General features: G+C 37.1%; 1 protein-coding gene, 1 non-coding gene and 1 pseudogene across 7 annotated transcripts in view; 2 read left to right on the forward strand and 1 right to left on the reverse strand.

The window, feature by feature from the left end:
• The window catches only part of Ltbp1 (latent transforming growth factor beta binding protein 1), a 388,495-nt gene that overhangs the window by 236,011 nt on the left and 133,964 nt on the right, over positions 1 to 18,520 (forward strand). For all 6 annotated transcript variants that reach the window (XM_076833843.2, XM_076833845.2, XM_076833846.2 and 3 more), the window contains one exon: positions 1,148 to 1,219. In XM_076833843.2, the coding sequence (XP_076689958.1) occupies positions 1,148 to 1,219 (72 nt within the window). The remainder of the gene's footprint in view (positions 1 to 1,147; positions 1,220 to 18,520) is intronic.
• LOC143380817 (U6 spliceosomal RNA) lies at positions 6,449 to 6,553 on the forward strand. Its single transcript, XR_013088694.1, has one exon. It is a non-coding gene; the product is annotated as a U6 spliceosomal RNA (small nuclear RNA).
• On the reverse strand, positions 8,833 to 9,822 carry LOC143380660 (mitochondrial 2-oxoglutarate/malate carrier protein-like; annotated as a pseudogene).

Raw genomic sequence — 18,520 nt, forward strand, 5'->3', positions numbered from 1 at the left:
TTACTTTTAACTGAATGTTGATGAAAACAAATTCATATGTTGGGTCATTTAATGTATAAAGTTGAAGAGACTGGTTTCAGCTGGAAGGCTAGTGTGGATTATGAATGAAGTAAATTATTAACATCTTGACATTTATTCTGTTTGCACCATCTTGAGTGACTCACTCCCAAGAAACACACTCAGGGTCACATTCTTCCTGTGTCATTTAAAAAACTTTCCTTCCCCCGGTTGGTTCTAGTCTCTAAATCATATTCATTTTGGAAGAGATCAGACTTTCCTTGGCTTTAGATGCTACACTTTGGTGTTCCATGCCTTTTTTTTTTTTTTCATTCGAAGTAATTCAAACTTCAGTTTTCAAGTGGCTTTTATTTAATACTTGAAGTTTTTGTTTAGCCACAAACAGAAAGATCTTTCATTGTTCATCATTTTTTTTAGCTGTGAAAACTTAATTTTAAATCTGCAGATGATTTCATTAACTAGTCCGTAGTCTATTAGAAATGTGCTTTGTGTAAACAAGTCACTTGTCCTTTTAACACTTTTAGAACAAAATTAACATAGAATCCTAAGCTGAAGAGCACTTTTAGGGATCATCTGGTCTGGCTCTCTGCCTTGAAGTAGATTGCTGTAGAAACTTCTAAAGCAAGTTGTTTTCTCTTTTGTCTTTGAAGAATTCACAGGCCAGAGATTGTCCACCATCTCTGTAGGCAGCCTATTCCAATGTCTTCATTATATGGGACCAGACTAGGCATAAGGCCAAGTGGCTGGATGTGGTGATTTCCACATGACAATGTCTCCCCTCTTGTAACCTCTTGCTCCCTGAAGTTAAGCACTGGGGAGGAATAGATAAATGGTGATAGAAATATTTAATAACCTCTTGGAAGGAAATAGAAAATATTCATGTGATTCTTTCAGTTAATATAATCAGTTACTGACAATTCTACCTGTCACAAAATATGAACTAAACTGAAAAACAAGCATCATGTGAATGAAAGCAATCATGGACTCTGCATTGGTGTTGGTATTGGTATCTTTCTGATGAATAAGTAAGTCCACTGATGTCCTGAATGACTTTGATTATCACCTCTAGAAGTTTGGGGGTCATGGAATTGAAACTAAGCATGTTACAGAATTGTTTCTTCCCTTACAGCCTATCATGGATATAATCAAATGATGGAATGCCTACAAGGTTATAAGCGGGTTAACAACACCTTCTGTCAAGGTAAGCTAGCTCAGTTCATTGGTATGGACTCAACCATTGTTTTGACCTTTTAGAAACTTGAGTTGTTTTGTCACATGTTGCTTTTGAGCCAACCATGTGAAACTCACACAGTGAACCACTTCTTGTTCACTCCATTCAGCTAAGGAAATATGGACATATAATGCCTAGTTTAGTATATCCAGTTAGTGTATGGTTGCTGCAATGGCCTCATTATCATTGAAATTTTATAAAACTTTTTTTTTCCTTTGGTAGCACTGGGGATTCTACCACTGATCTATGTCCCCAGCCTTCCTTTTTTTAAAAATTATTATATGATAATTATACTTAATAGTGAGGTTCATTGTGACATATTTGTACATGTGTGAAGCTCTTTTACTTTCTATTAAATTGTGATAAAAAACACAGGAGTTCAAGAGCAACCTGTGCTCTCTGTGCTGGTGCTTAATATCAACACATGGCTGCATGCACATACACAGGCATGAATGTTCACCTAGTAGTGCAACTTCTGTGCTGACACATGATTGAACAACAAAAGTTGAATAGAATATCCCTGGCCACCTCAAAATATTTGGATGCTAAATAGCAGAGCAAACATTTTTCCTAGGCAGTGGGAAAAGCTATAAAGTTAAATTGGAAATGTCCTGAGTACTTTTGCTGAATTTATTTTGAGTAGTTAGCAGAGTTATACAAATGGAGGTACCTCAGAGTTCCCCAGATATTGCATCTATACTCTATAAATGAGGAAAATAAAACTCAGAGAGGTTAAGTGACTTTCCTGTGGCCACAAAGAGCCAAGATTGTGACTCAGGTTCACCAATGCCTAGTTTAGTGTCCATATTATGAAATTTAGTTTTAGTTGTTTTGTGGGATATCCAATTAATGCTCATAATTTCCCTTTACACATCTAGGGCAAGGATATTATTAGTAACTTGGATATACATGTACATTGAAATAAATAGAGTCTCACAGACTCTTACTACAAACCATGTGGATAATTGACCAAAGAAGGTATTTGGTCTTGAAGTTTATTTGTAGAAAATATTTTAATTATGGATTGAATTTCTTTAATAATTACTATATTATTAAGATTTTCCATTACCTCTTTGTATCAGTATCTAGTGTTTTTTTTTTTTTTTTTTTTTTTTTTTGCTTTAGAAATTGTTCATTTCATTCAAAGTTTCAGATTTATTTATTTGAAGTTTATTCTTAATATGCTCTTAGGGTCCCTTTGATACCTAAAGCAACCCCCCTATTGGTTATGGTATCATGAGTTGTTTTTTTGTGTGTGTGTGTGCCATATTTTCTTGATTAGGCTTGCCAAAAGTTTATCAGTGTTACCTATTTTCTGTTTTGTTGAGAACACTTGTCATTTATTTCACTGCTTTCTGCTCTTGGCTTTGGTTTCTCTCCTCCTTTCTGTTTGGTTTGCAGCTGCTTACTGATTTCTTCATATTGGATCATTGATGTCAGCTACTCTTCCTTTGTAGTATGTGGATTTAACACATAAATTCTTATCATCCTGGCTTCTGACAGTAATGGTATCCCTCAATCCTGGGTCATATTCCTATTTTGTTTAAGTTAAGCTAAGATGTATTTTGAGTTCTTTTTTGGCCCTTTGGTTATGTAGGGATGTATGCTAAATATCTAAATAATTGTGAAAATGTTCTTATTTATTAGTTGTTGAGAGAGTGTTAAAATCTACTATCATCAGGGGATGGATTTTTCTCCTTTCCTATCTGGAAAGTTTCAATGTTCATTTTTCCATGTATAGTAGTTCTCTTGTGGACAATGTATACTTGGGTCTAGCTTTTTTTTTTTTTTAAATACATTCTGATATTTATCTTCTTAATTGAGGTGTTTATTGCATTAAAATACAGCATAAGTATTTGTAAGGTTGGATATAGGTTGACCTAAAATCTCTGTCTCCTCAGGACTTTTTCTTGTTCCTGTTTCTGTTTTCTTGCCTTCTTTTGCATTATTTGACTATTTTTTAGAATTTCATTGAAATGTATCTATGGGCTTTAAAAATATCATTTAGCATTATTTTCAAGCGATTGCTCTAGGAATTGTAATACACATCTTCAACTCATGGCTGGCTACTCAGCTCTTCACAAAAAAACATAAACCTCTGCTTTCAAGTAGATCCTGATCTAGGCTTGGGGTTTGCTCTCCTACTTAGACTCCATGCTACATCTTCACTGATAACTGCCATGTGAATCAGTTCCCCCACAGCATCAGGATCTCCTCCTACATTACTTTGAAATTGTTTGTTCACATAGTATGCAAAGTAAGACCCAGAGAGGTGAAGTAGCTTGTACAGACGTAGATAATAAGTACTCAGCATAGGGGTCTAAGGTAGACCGAAGCCAGAACAGAAGCTAGCCACTGTCTTTTTCTATTATAGGGAAAGGGAACTGACGTTTGTGGCTCACTTACCATGTGTTCGATCATATGATTATGCACTTCCTTGAATCTTTGGAATGATCCTGTGGCTTTAGGGCATTCTCAACGCCAATTGGAAACTGAGACAGAGAAAGAGTAAATAACAGTCACACAGATAATTAGGATTACACTCTCAAGACATGGGGGTGGGGGTGGGGGGGAAGTACTAGGGATTGAACTCAGGGGCACTCCACTCCCGAGCCACATCCCCAGCCCTATTTTGTATTTTACTTAGAGACAGGTCTCACTGAGTTGCTTAGCAACCTTTATCTGTTTTATATATGTTTGTAAGATATTACTAAGGTAGATAGTAGGCAATTAGTACAAAAGATAGAGCAATTGATGTTGTGAGAGCTAGTAGAAGTCAAAGCAGTTAATATTAATTTGGTTTTAATTTTTTAAAAAGATGGTTCTTCAATATATTTCTCCTACTGGCCAGTTCCAAGGTTCACTTATTTATGAATGTATCACTTAGAAATGAAAATTTGCAAATAATCACTTCTTATGTAAGAAAATTTAAAAAAATACTTCTTTTAAAATATTGCAGATTTTTGCATTTTCCTCTCTTGGTATGGCCAATAGAGACTTTAGCAAGTCTCCTCATGCTGAGCATATCAGATGGTTCCACCTGATTATTCCCACTGATAGTTGGTAACATCAAAGCATGGCTAATCTGGTCTCTGGAGGATGTTTGCAAAGCAGTGTTACACTTTTTGGCAAGGATTCTGAAGTGAAGTATCACAGAAAATTCTATCCCATGGGCTTTAAGAAGGTACTGCTAAATTACACTACAGAGAAGTTTGACTCATAAAAATACTATGATTTCATTCAGCCTAATCTATTAAAATTGCTTTTTCGAGAAGGGCTTAATTTCACACCCTTTGTGATATTATTGGTTGATAAAATGAAATAGAACTTTCTCACATTACGTATGTACCCCTTAGTTTCCCTAGAGCCTTGAAGCTATTTGATTTTGTTATCCCTAACAAAATTTTCAAAAGGAACCCATTAAGCATCCAATTACTTGTGAGTTTCACACTGGGCTTACAGTCTAGTGTCTTCTCAGTTTACAAAGAACTTTTAAAATGAAAGTGATTAATAACTAGAATTACATTGTTTCCTTCAACAAAGTGAGCTAATGCTCTAATGTGTGCGCTGTAACAAAGGACCAACTGTGTACAAGTTAATTTGAGGAGCTTTCAAATAATTGCCCTCGAAGTTGTTTTTTTCCCCCTTCTTTCTAGTAGTCCAGCAATTATCTTTTCAAAGGAATGATTTATTATGTGTCCACCCATGGAGATCTAAACCTTGCCTCTCTACCTTCAACATTATGAAATTGTTATAATTTGTTTCATTTATCATATCAAACAATACAGTAATATTTCCTGGTGCATCTAGAGTAGCATTTGTCATTTGATTATTTTGCTCACAGTCTTATTTAGAACTGGAGAGATGAAATATTGCCTTGTGGAAGAACTTCTCACTTGCTGTTTTATGCTAAAGCTCAGTGGTTTCCTGCATCTGAGTATTTCTCCCTTGCCCATAACTTTGCCTTGGGATAAGTGCATTCTTAAAAAGTCAGATGTAAATCTAGGTTTTAAAAATAGGATTTGTTTCTAAAAGGATATGAGATCAGTATAGTTAGTGAAGTATTTTATTAATGGCAAATGTCTCTTGACATACTAAAATCACTTACTAGTTTTTATAAGTTTATGGATAGAAAAATCAACTTAGTATTTTCTACATGTTTAGTATGTGCCAAGGGGATATAGGTAATGTCAAAATATGATTAGACAACATCTACACTTTTATAATCTGTTACCTGTATGTTAGTTTTTGATGGATAATCTTGAAAACTTTATTTTATTAGTATTCTACAAACATGAATTGATGCCGTACTCTGAGCTATAGCTATATTTATATCCTGGGCTTACTTCCTGTGTTCCCTTATTCTTTTGGGGAGGATTTTCCAGATGAAACAGAAGATCCACTTCTGAAGACATTGTTCCTATCCTTAGAATTTAAAGCAATTTGAATCAGCAGGATGTCATTTGCTTCATTCACTTTTTTCACTTGGCTGAATTTTAGTTCAGTCCAGATGAGGCTTTTAAAGGAAATATGCAAGAGTTGTTTAATATCTGTATTTGTCATCATTTTATTATCCTGGTTGTTTTGCCTTAATAAAATTAATTTACAAAACTAATAGATCAGGGCACAATTATACTCACTATCAAAACTTTCACTGAAGGGCTTTGTTTAGAAACCAAATTTTATTTGTACAAAGGAAAGAGAATGCACATTTCCTAGGGCATATCTCTGTTATTAAATGGAACTCTCCAGTCTTGATCAGTATTCCACATAAATTAGCTATACACAGGCCCTTATGGTTAGAAAGAGCTTGCTTGCATTTCATTTCTCTTATACAAAGTGTTGAGTGTGAGCTTCAGTGTGAGGAGTAGGCAGGGGAAGGCTGGTCTTTGATTTTTTTGAGAAAAATGGTTAAATAAGAACTAGAAAGTGCAGTTGAAACCCTCAAAACCTGCATATCTGAAGGAAAGAATATGTATGACCTGTAGCAAAATGCTGGATTCAAATAGGTAGGGTGAGATGAAGTGATTAAGAATTTTAAGGCAAGTCTCTTATAATTAATCACATGCACCATTTGCAGTAATTATTGGCAATAAATGGTGCACTTTGTGGGAAACAATTGTTGGATTTATGCTAATTTTAACATGGTGTTAAAGAAAAAAATATTGTTCATGACATCTGTTAAATAATAGTAAAGCAGTGCTTGCTTCAGTAGCATACATACAAAAATTGGAACAGTAATAGAGATTATTGTGGCCCCTGTGCGAGCCTGACATGCAAATTCATGAAGTGCTTCAGATTTTTGAAACATTCCATGGTATTCCACAGCATCTGTAATTTTTAATGTGTTGGTTAAAAAAATAAGAAGTAATAAATGTCTAGATCATAAAATAAACTCAAAGATGGAGTGCTTGGCCTAGCTTGTATAAGGCCATGAGTTCAGTTCCCAGCCCTGCTAGATGAAAATAATAATATCATTCATATGAAAAAAGAACAAGACTGACTTTATTCAGAGGGACTATTGCTATAGCGCAGGGACAACCACGAGGGGGTTTTGCAACAGGAAGAGAGATTAGGCTCACCTTGGAATACAACAAGAAAAGTGGAAATTTATAGCCCAGGAGTGAGGGTCGGGTGTCAGTAGATGGGAAATTACTAAGAGGAACATCATTACAAAGGAGATTCTGACTAATCCAACCAGGAGATGTTTTTGCTGAAGGATATACTCAGACATCCCCTGGGGGATAGTGGAAGATGCAGCACCCACTCAGATATTGAGACTGGAGGATTCTGGCTGAGCTGACTCAGCAGGATTTTTTTTTGCTAAAACTGGACAATACACTGAAGCCCAAAGTCAGGGCCTAGTTGAGAACAGAGGAAGGCCTGACTAGAGTTTGGTCCCGCAGGGAGTCTTTGTCAATGGAACGCCCCCCACAAAGGCCTTTATGACAATCTCTTGTGTCTTTGAAAGAATGTGGATCTGTGGCTTAGACAAGAATCTTCATCTTACAATAATTTTCAGAGGTATGGTAATTGGAAATATAGAAAGTTTTTATTTCCACTCATTTAACATTACATGAATTCATAGACTTTTTAAAATTATATTGGCGGTTGGCATTATTTTTTATATCCTGGGCTTACTTCCTGTGTTCCCTTATTCTTTTGGGGAGGATTTTCCAGATGAAACAGAAGATCCACTTCTGAATTTTAGATAAACAACAAATAATTGCAGACTTACACAAAAAAAGTATTTAATTTTTTTATCTGAAATTCAAGTTTAACTGGTCAGTCTGTAATTTTATTTGGTAAATCTATATTTTGAGATTATATCCTTTAGCACTTCTTTTTATAAAATGAGGGTTACAGGGACACATATACTTTATATGTCTGAAAATATCTTTATTTTTGCACTCATTGTCTTAGAAGACTAGTCATATATAATTCTGGATTAATAGTTCTTTTCCAAAAGTACTTCAATTACATTATTCCAATATCTTCTGACTTCCAATACTTTTTTTCTCTGTAGATAATCTTTTCTGTGTTTTGAAATCCTCTTTTAATTCATGTTCTGCAGTTAGATCATGTGTCCATATTTGGATTTATATTTATCTTATTTAGTAGAGTAGAATGTCAGTCTGAAAATTTGCCTTTCCTCAAATTTAAAAAATGGCCACCTTTTATTTTGTATCATTCCTTTCTGCTGAAATTCCTATTAGACAAATGTTAGAGCCTCTCTACTTTTCATGTCTCTTTAAGTCTTTGTGCTTTTATTCTCTGCTCTGCTCTCCTCTCTGTCTCTTTGCTGCATTTTGAATGAATATCTCAGTTCATCTTCCAGTTTTCTAATTTCTGCTTTATTATATCCATCTAGGCTTTATCCCCTCTGTTGCACTTTTAATTTTAAGAGTGTTTTTATTTCCAGCATTTCTAATAAATTATTTTTCATAGCTACCTGTTCTTATTTCATATTTTTAAGTAGTCATTTAATGTCTTAAGCATGCTAAAAAAATCTTTAAATCTTCAAAAAAAATTTTGTGAGATTATTTATAAAATCATTTCTCACCTGGAGAATATTCCTGTTCAAATCATTGATGCTGATTATTTTCTTTCTTTTCTTCTTGGTGTCCTCAATCCAATTTATTAATTAAGTCCTCAGTGATGGGAAGGAAGGGCTATAGCCACATCCTCCCACTGCAGACCCTTTGATCATCTTGATAGCTTCTGCTTTCATCTTCTCCTCTGCTCTGCCTTGGTTTCCCCACGGAGAAGGGGGATCTTCTGCTCTCCTCTGTGTCCTAAAACTAATACCTAAGCTGAATCTAGAAATACTCAGATAGTTTCCTAGCTCTCTAAAGAAACAGCTAGGGACAGAGTGGTCATAAGAATCAAGACCAAGCAAGGCAAACTGGAGCAGAGGGTAGGACAAACCAAAGTTCTTTACCACAAGGAGAGAACCAAACTGCAGAGGGGAGGTAAATAGAGGGGCCCAGGGCAGCAGAATCCAGGCTCCCCGGGTTGCAGCAACTGTAGGAGCAGTGGGTGATTGGGTGCCCCTGCACACTGGCTGCAGGTCCCCTGCCACCTCAGCCACCAACGAATAGATGTTTGTAGGCCTATTCATCTGCTCCAAGAAGATGAAGATGAGGACAGTGTGGGGGCCCAGGGGAGTCTAGTATGGTATGAAGCCCTTCTAGAGACTGAAGAAGCCCTCACAGTGGACAACCTTCATCAGCCCATTCAGCCCACTCTTGTAGTCTGGCTTCCCATCAATCATTTGCATGTTCTGGATCCAAGTCTTCACAGTGTGCTGATGAAGGTTGGCAGTGGTGAGGAGGCCTTTGATGGTGCTGGCACAAAAGTGGCACAGGATTTTGTCAGAGAAGTAGCCTGAGTTCAGTAAGAAGTGCTCAGATTGGGCGTAGGAGGCAAGCTGGGCAGCCTGAGCCACTGTAGAGATACAGCCCTGCTACAGTGTGGGGACTCCCTCTTCCCAGGCAGTTGGAATCTGGGCGTTAAACATGTTTTTGTAGCATGATGTCTGTCAGCTGGAAGCTGACCATCCAGCAGTCATACTGATAAGACTCTCCTTGGCTGGTGTTCCTACAAAGGCACCAGTTGCACCTGTGGTCATGCCTATCAGGACCTTCATGAAGCAGAAAGTCAGGGGGTGTACCATCAGCTCTGGTCAGGCACTCAGGAAGCGGGGTATAAATGCCAAGGCAAGTAGTGATGTAGGTGGCTGGCACAGGAGACCAGCTGGCAGTCCAGTGTAAATGCCTGTTAGTTCTTTTCCCTTCAGGATGCTTTGAGGGCATGGAAGCTGAATTTATACTCTCTTGTCTTGGCCCCTTCCCTGCTTAGCTGTATCCGGTTCTTCACTAGGTCCAGAGGCTGAACAAAATCTGTAGCTCCCATCTGGGGAAGGCAGGAATGGAATCAAGAGTCAGGTATTCCAGATGAACTAATGCCTACTGGAGCCTGGCCAGGCCCACAAACAGGAACTTGATGGACTTAGGAAAGATATGAGGCTTCCACTCCATCCTACCTATTCTGGGACTCACCGTCATTGCCATTGTCACTCAGTGACCCTTGTCTCCAGGACCTATGCCCCTGTGCAGCACCAAAGGTGCATCACACCCCTCCTGCTCTCAGGTCCAGCACCAGCACAAGCTCTGATTGCTTTCTTAACAAACAAGCATTAGAATTTTTTTTGTGTGTGACTGTTGGTGGGACTATAAATTGCTACAAACATTATGGAAATCAATATGGAAGTTCCTTAAAAGATTAGGAATGGAACCACCATATGACTCAGCTATATCACTCCTCAGTATTCAGCCTGAAGAATTAAAGTCAGTGTACCACTGATACGTGCATGCCCATGTTTATAGCAGCACAATTCATAGTAGTCAAACTATGAAACCAGCCTAAGTGTCCATCAACAGGTGAATGGATAAGGAAAAAAATACACACAAACACAATGGAGTTTTATTCAGCCATGAAGAAAAATGAAGTTATGTTATTTGCAGGAAAATGGATAGAATTTGAGGCCATTATGTTAAGCAGAGTAAGTCAAACTCAGTTGGTCAAGGGTTGTATATTTTTGCTCATATATGGAAGCTAGAGAGGAAAAAGGAAAAGAAAGGTGGGGGGTTAGTACATGAAAAGCAAAGTAAGATCAGTAGAATTGAGGAGCAGGGCGAGGTGGGGGAACTGTTAGGGAGGGGTATTGGCCAAATTATAGTGTTATTTTGTGTGCATGTACTAGCATATACCAACAAATCCCACCATTATGTACAGTTATAATGCGCATTTAAAAAATGTGGAGAAGAATAAAAAAAGAACTGTGTGTGTGCATGTATGTGCTAGGGGTTGAACCCAGGCCCTTGTGTATAGTAGGCAAGTGCTCTACCACTGAGCTGCACCCCCAATCACATAAATATTAGAACTCTTAACTGAGTTTGTAAGTTCACCTTGAATTGGAAGTTTGTTTTCACAGTAGCAGTTTGGTAACCTGGTGGTTTTATTGAAACTTCTACTTCTACTCCGGGGTCCTCCATGCTGAAGTCATATTGTAAAGTTGGCTCTTGACTCTTGACTAGTGGGGCTTTTCTTTTTATGGTATTATTTGCATAATGCTGATTTGATAACTCTCCCTTTTTTAGTATTAGCAGATTTATTTCTTGCTCATTATTCCTAGACATCATTTTTATCTACCTACTTACGTATTTTGCTAGCTTTGGGTACAAGTTAAGTAGTTTCATTTGTTTGTTTGTTTTTTAACTAATAAACTGAACTCTGAGGTTAAAAGAAAAATTAAGTAATGGAAGCCACAGTTGGAAAGTGGCAAACTAAAGACCAGTTCCTCTTTGTGTTACTAACATTTGTCAGCTATGAAAGTACTTTTAATGTGCATTTTTATCTTATTAATTTCTCACAATACCGCATCTCCTTTTTACAGGTGGGGAAGCCATAACTTAAAGCCTTGTTCTATAAACACCAGCATTAGGAGGATATAAGATGCTGTCTGGAACTTTTGCTAACTGGATTTAACTCTTCTGTTAGCCTATTTCAGTAGTTGGCTTGAAAGTCCTAGAGTTCTCTGAACTTCCTTGTTTATTTGTATAGCAGATTTGCTTGTCTTAAATTGTCTATTTTGTAATTAAAATGATTTTTCTCTCTCACTATCAACAGGCCGTTTACCTCCTTAGTTTTATTCTGAAATCTTTAACAAGTAGAATAGTTATAGTCCTAGAGGTTTTTGTCTATTTTTTAAGTTTGACTCCTTTGAATTCTGAGATGGTCTTCTCAGACCACTTTTTCCCCCTGGCCTTATTGCTCAACAGTGTCTTTAATAAAGCAATCATGAATTAACTCTCATCCTTCCAGGAGACAGCTGGGACAGTTTTGCTGAGCTGGGCCAGGCATGGTTGATTTTGACTGTGCTTCGTCATGCATCTGCTTACAGCTGTTGTGCCAGGAGCTGAATGGTCTGGGATGGCATCTGCTGGGATGACTTGCCTCTCTTCCATGTGGTCCCTCATCCTCCAGGCAACTAGCTTGGGTTGTTCACCTAGTGGTGGCAAGATTCCAAGAGAAGCAGTGGAAGCACACAGTATTTTTCAGGTCTAGATTTGGAATTGACAGAGCTGCTTCTGCTCTGACAAAAGAAAATCACAAAGCTATCCTAGAGTGTCAGAGGGTAGGGAAATAGACTCCACCTTTACATGGGAGGTACAAAGTCATGGCCAAGAGCCTGGATATAGGGATGGATAGTTATTTAAAAGATCCATTTACTACACTCGGATGGTTTATAGTGACTTAGCAAGTATATGTGGATTTTGCTTGAGAAAAAAAAAGATTGAAATCCTTATTTGTATGACTGTGAGGTTACTTTACATTTAAATCTAAGAGCCATATTGTTCCTACATTTAAATGTATTGGTGAAAAAACAATTCTGGTGATTATACTGAGAATGAAATAATTATATTTTAAGATAAACTTTATGAAAGTATAACCTGTGTATAGAAAAATGAACAAATTATAGGAGTAGAATTACAGGGGTATGGAGTTCAGTGAGTTATCACAAAGTGAACATAATGGGGTAGTTTTCTCCCAGATCAAGAAATAGAGTATAACCTGTACTCCTGAATTCTTCCCCTTTGTCCCTTCCCAACCTTTAATTTCTCCTCCTTTTCCAAAAGTATCCAATGCCCTGACTTTCCCAACCACAGGTCAGGTGTTTCTTTTTATGAATTTTCAAGTTCAGTGCATGTTCTTTTTTTGTGTGGACTCTCACTCAAATCTATGTGACCAATGCAATGTTAATGTTTGGAATTCTGGCAAGCAACGTGATAATATCCATTAAGGGTTTTATTCAAAAAAATCCCTGTAATGCTTTTTCCCATTCCTTCACTGTGCTTTCCCTCAATCTCTTTATTTATGAAGCATTGATGCTCATTTATAGCATTGTCTCTAAATTTCCCTTCAGCTCCATTATCCTAAGAGAATTCTTCTGAATATCTATTTCTAGAAAAAAATGGGAAATACATATGAGAGTAAGGTAGGTACAAAGATGAAACTTAGTTTCTATTGTTCTTGCTATGTATTTTGGGATGCAATAGTAAAGAATCTATTGTATAGGATTCGGGATGTAATTGTAAAGAACCTATGAACTAAGACTAGCGTCACCTAGACTCGATGTTCCATACTTTAAAAACATAATGTTCTTTTTGTTCCACTTACCAGAGGTTTATCATAATGTCCTGCTACATTGAGTGATTTAATATGAGAAAGTGTGGAGTACTTAATGAGTCTTCAAAAATTTTTAACTTTTTATTAATGCATTATAGTTATACATAATAGTGTGGTTCCTTCTGAGGTACTCATACATGAATGGAATTTAATTTGCTCCATTTCAGTCCCCAGTGCTTAAAGCTTCTTCTTTTCCTCCTCTCCTCTCTCTCCCTATTCCTCTTCCTCTGCCCTAGTGGTCTTCCTTCTATTTATTCATTTTTTTAAAAATTGGTGCTTTATCAATATACATAAAGGTGGAATTTACTGTGGTATATTTATACATGCACATAGTGTAATTTTGTCAAATCCATTTCACATTCCTTTCTTTTCTCCTCCCTCCTTCCTCCCCCTCAGTCTCCTGCTCCACTGATCTTTTCTCTGTGTTTGTGAGATTCAACCACCTTCTTTGCCCTTGACTTTGCTCTAGTGTCTGCATACCAGAGGAAACTTTGAATCCTTGACTTTCTTTATATGATTCTAAATCATATTTTCCAATAGTCAATGGCTCAGGGAGAACTGGTAGGTATTTTACTGATTTGAGGTTGCTATCTTACTATTCTAAGCATCCTCTTAGAACTACCCATGCAGTTTCTAGTTTAAGTCATCTCAGTATTTTCAGTAAATATTTCAGCTGTTTTGATCTGAATTTGTAAGCCAGTTTGGAACCCATTCCTATGCATTTTAGAATCAGATTTCTGGTTTGTCCTCTTACTATGCTCATATCACTGGGATTGAATTCAAAACGGAAATGTCTGCTTATTTTATTCACATTTCCTCAGGAAAGACAGTGGTGAAGTAAGTCATTAGCACATTGTATTTTCCCAAAGCTCTTTGACCTTAATCTCTGAGGCTATAACATCAACGGGCAGATGCCTGCTGTCTATAAGTGATGAGGAGGGCCCCTGATGGATTCATAGTTCGGTGAATGTTTCAAGGAGAAATTATCGTAGTGTCTGTAGACTGTAGTCAGAAGTCCAAGACCAACAGAGTGTGTGTGTTATTAGCGGCCGAGTTCATGTGAGGCACATATGTATCAAGAAATAAATACAAGCTGTTCTCTGGGCTCTGACAATTCTTTTATCATGTTACCCTGAAGTCAGACAGATTGGAAGGAAAGGGAGATGCTCCCACAGTGGTTTGTCTCCTTTCAGTGAGTCTTGTGATTGAATTCATCCTGTGGTGGGCTGTCGTTTATAGTGGTGAGACAGTCCGGAGGGGAGCCTTGGGCAAGCAGGCAGGCCTAAATGGGGCCAATTTAACCACATCTTTGTAACCCATACAATAATTTTTGGGGCCAGCCTCAGAAAGCAACATTTCACAAAACATACCCCACAGACCACCAATTCAGAAGGATGTTAATAGATTGTGTGTGAAGAAAGGTTCCACAGCCAAATCTGTAGAAAACACCAAGTTAAACAAAGAAAACCAGGAGTTCCTGCCAAAGGAGTTCTTGAGTCTTTGTTGTGCTATGTATACAGAATATGCAGTTTCCCCAAACATATTTGGCCACAGGGCCCCTCCTGTAAGCAGAGGCCTCACAAAGCTTGTGTTTTATTAAAAATCACTTGGGTAAAATTGCTCTAGAACATTGGTGTTCAAAGCCTTTTTTTTTTAAAATCATTTATCTCCTAAAATAATTTTGGAAAAACTCACACATATTTATTTGCATTTTTTTAAATAAATTGAATGAGTATGATAGATTCATTTCTGTCATGTTTATATTATACATACAAGGCAAAGCTGGGCCTTTCTGTGAAGTAAGTAATCCTCAAGGAGGATGTATTTCAAAATTATTTATTTGTTAGGTGCCTATGAGAATTTTACCCTGCAGGACACTGTATCTGGATAGTCTAGAAAGGTTCTGGATGGATAAGAGATTGCCTTGACTTGGGAAAGAAGAGGGTGCTTAGGAAAGGGGAAGATAGATACGGAAGAGTGGCAGATGTATTCTTAAGAAATCACTTTTTAAAAAATCATTTCAAAAGGAAACATTTGAAGACTTACAATCTAGAAACTGCTTCGCTTAAAAGTATTGGAATCTTGTGCATCCCTGTGGAATGTCTTCATGTTCCTTCAGGGAGACATGTACCCCATGTAAACCTGCTTCTTTGAAAGTTTGAGAAATACCTAAGTCTTCTTGGATAGTGGTTTCCTTCTCTATTAAGTGATCTTTCTGAAATAGCCAAATAGTCCATCTGGCTGGGGAAAGTATTTATCTCAAGAGGTATTTTTTTTCCTGCTTTCAAGTGGAAGTCATACTGCTAATGGAATTCCATAATGGAATTTCTATCCATCAGCAAAAGCTGAACATACACAGCTGAACCTCCAGAAAGCCTCATAGCTTTACACAGCATAAAGATCTTCACATACTGTTCTCACCTTGTACCTAATTCCTGTTAGTTACTAGACATGCCTCATTTCCTGTATAAACTTGCGTCACTGAAAAAGCTGAAAATTATGACTTTGTTAAACATACATACTTTCCTGTAGAAGAATAGATGCATGAAAGTCTATTTATTTCCCATAAGAGTACTTATGCTATTTGTAACATTTCATGCATTAAATGTCATACTTTATTTATTCCTTGGCAATTTTGACCCTGGCAACTTGCAGATTGTTTTGAAGTCAAAGAATATTTAAGCCACAGGTAACCACGGGGATTATTTGCTTTAGCCCTTTTGACTTACAGGAGAGGAAACCGAGGTCAGGAGAAATTAAGTGAATTGCTCTGGATAACAGAAGTTAGTTCTTGATGGGATATTGCTTCTATTAGGTTCCCCATCCCTTAATCCTTTTGAAAAATAGGATATTGGACAAAATTATCTTTATAAAACGGTAATAGCTATTGTTGTGTTGCTCACCTCCAGAACTGTTATCCCTAACAGTTCCAGGGAGATCAGGTGTGCTTTACCAATATAAAAGAGAGGAAGACCTGTGCTTCACTGTACTACCTTATCAGATCATTTCTCGGGACTGAAACCATGGGCTTTATTTTAGGTTATTTAGGTTGTTTTAGGTTGTTTAAAGAGACTCCTTGTTATGCATATTTCTTGACTATTCTGTATTTTTTATGCTCTCTAGTTAATAGAAGATCAGCTATCTTATTTCTTTTGTGTAAGGTTGAACCATAAAACATGGCCTAAATATAATATTCAACTATTTTAGACTTAGAAGAAGAGCAGTTTTGTATTCTTGAACTTAATATTGGTCTGAGGCGTGTCATAGCGCCTATAGGCTGAGACACCTTATATGTATTCAGAAGGTGGAGAAGGGTGTGAATCTGCATGTCACTGTAACTCTACCAGCTTTGTCTACTTTAGAGGATCATGGGAGCCATTTGAGCCTCTCTCTGTGTTTATGCTTCTGTAAACTTCTAGATCGCCCTTACCCAGCAGCTAGGATGGAGAAAGAGAGCAGGTGACTGGCTCTAGGACAGTATAGCTCCTGCAGTTTGGCCTTTGTTCTTTAACCCAGTGAGTGGAGTTACTTACAGTGGCAACACCATTCCTGTCAAGGATGGAATTCCAGTTTTCCAGAAAAATTCAGTGGTCTACAGAGGGAGAACAATAAATAAATTCATTCATTTATCCATTTTTTTTAAACCAAGTACTAAAATACTTTTTACATCATCAGGATACATTAAGGAATGTTGGTTGATCCTGTAAAATGTGAGACTTCTGAAATTCTACTTGGCAACTATAAATTATTTGTAAAATTAAAAATATTGTCATAAAGATAGGAGTTTTTCTTTTGCCTTTTCTTTTTCTTTCTGCAGATGTGGGTGTGTGCACATGTGCACACATGGTTCTGGGAGAAACTTTTCCGAAAGAAAATAGACTTAGGAATGAAGTCTCAGTAAAAATTATAACTCAGTTTGCCAATCACGTTTCATACCACAGAACTTGGCCCGATATGGCCTTCTCTTGAAATGTTCCTTGAACTTCTCATATCCAGATATAACAAGTTTAGTTTGGTCCCATGTTTTTTTTTTCTTAATGTATTTTTTAATCTTCCTTTTGTTCCATTTGTCTAGAAAGGTCTTAGAGAGCTTGATCACCTCAGAAACTCTTTTCAACAACTGCTCATGTTTTTTATTTCCGAGGTTCTAAATTAAAAATTGTGAGGGGTAAGCTTTTTATTTTTTAATTTTCTTTTAATATTTAAAATATAGACTATCAAGCCACCCACAAACCTCTCAGGAACAAAGCAGGGTATGGCAGAATTAAGTGGCAAAAAATCAGAGAATCCCTATGTAATTTTTAGATGTAAAAATTTACCTTTGCGTGCTGTTAACAATCTATGAGTAGAATTCTTTTCAGAGTTTAATTTGTGAGTTGTTAAAACTTGGAACATGATTTGTCAACAGAAATAACTCAGATCAGTGATTTTCCACTCCTTAACCCTTGCCATCTTACAGAGCTGGTCTTCAAGCAGGAGGAAGGAGACTGCTTTACTTAAAGCAGCTATGCTGGGTGTTCAGGATCCAGGGACAGGTCTTCAGGGCCATCTTAGGTCTCATGAACCCTGTTGGGGTCCTGGTCTGACAGGGTAACACTAAAACTGTCTCTCTGGTCAGAAACCACCAAGATATGAAGCCAGCAACTTGGTGGGCCTGGGTTCTGTTTTGCTTCTAGGTGAGCCACCCATTTCTCGTGAGGCCAAGACACAGTCTCAGAACAGCAGGGAAGTGTCCAAAAGTAGAAGATATGGCAAAGTCAAGTGAACCAGACCCTTCAATTCTTTATGTAGCCAGCTCCCATCTCTGTCTTGCCTTGTTCCCCAGACAACCTCATTTCAAAATGGTCTCTTTTGCTTTTAGAAATTCATTTTTTTTCTCTTCCTCATCACATCTGTGTGTTTTTCAAGGAGGACTTTACTGACATTTCGGGTAGGAAATTCCTTGTCAAGGGGGCTTTCAGAATTCTGAGCAGAAGGATGTAATCAAGAGCAGGCTCTAGGAAAAAAAAATTAAATCATTTATCTCACTTTCAGAATTTTTAATATCCCTAGTGTCCATTCAGTGTATTTCCTAGTACCTAATGGCAGCCCCAGATGTCCCCTAGGTAAAAATATTGTACCTACTTAGAAAATCACCCATGAGTTCTCCCTGAATGTTGAGAAGAGAACAATCTTATTAACCTATAACATTCCTATATACATTTAAATTTTAGAAGAGGAAGTTTTTATATTGAAATAGTTAATAAATATATGAAAAATGTTCATTGTCATGACTCATCAGAGAAGTGCAAATTAAAAATACAATGAGATAACATTAAGCTCTGCCAGAATGACTAAATTTAGTAAAAAGACAAGTACTAGGTTAACAAGGATATATTAACAACTGCTACTGGGAATGGAAATTGGCTTAACTGCTGTGGACAACTATTTGATAATTTATTAAAGTAAATAAAGACCTTTTCTAGTGATCTGGAAATTCTACTCCTAGTATATACCAAATATATATATATGAGATAGGTA

The sequence above is a fragment of the Callospermophilus lateralis genome, chromosome 14, assembly GCF_048772815.1.
Source record: "Callospermophilus lateralis isolate mCalLat2 chromosome 14, mCalLat2.hap1, whole genome shotgun sequence".
Lineage (NCBI taxonomy): Eukaryota > Metazoa > Chordata > Mammalia > Rodentia > Sciuridae > Callospermophilus > Callospermophilus lateralis.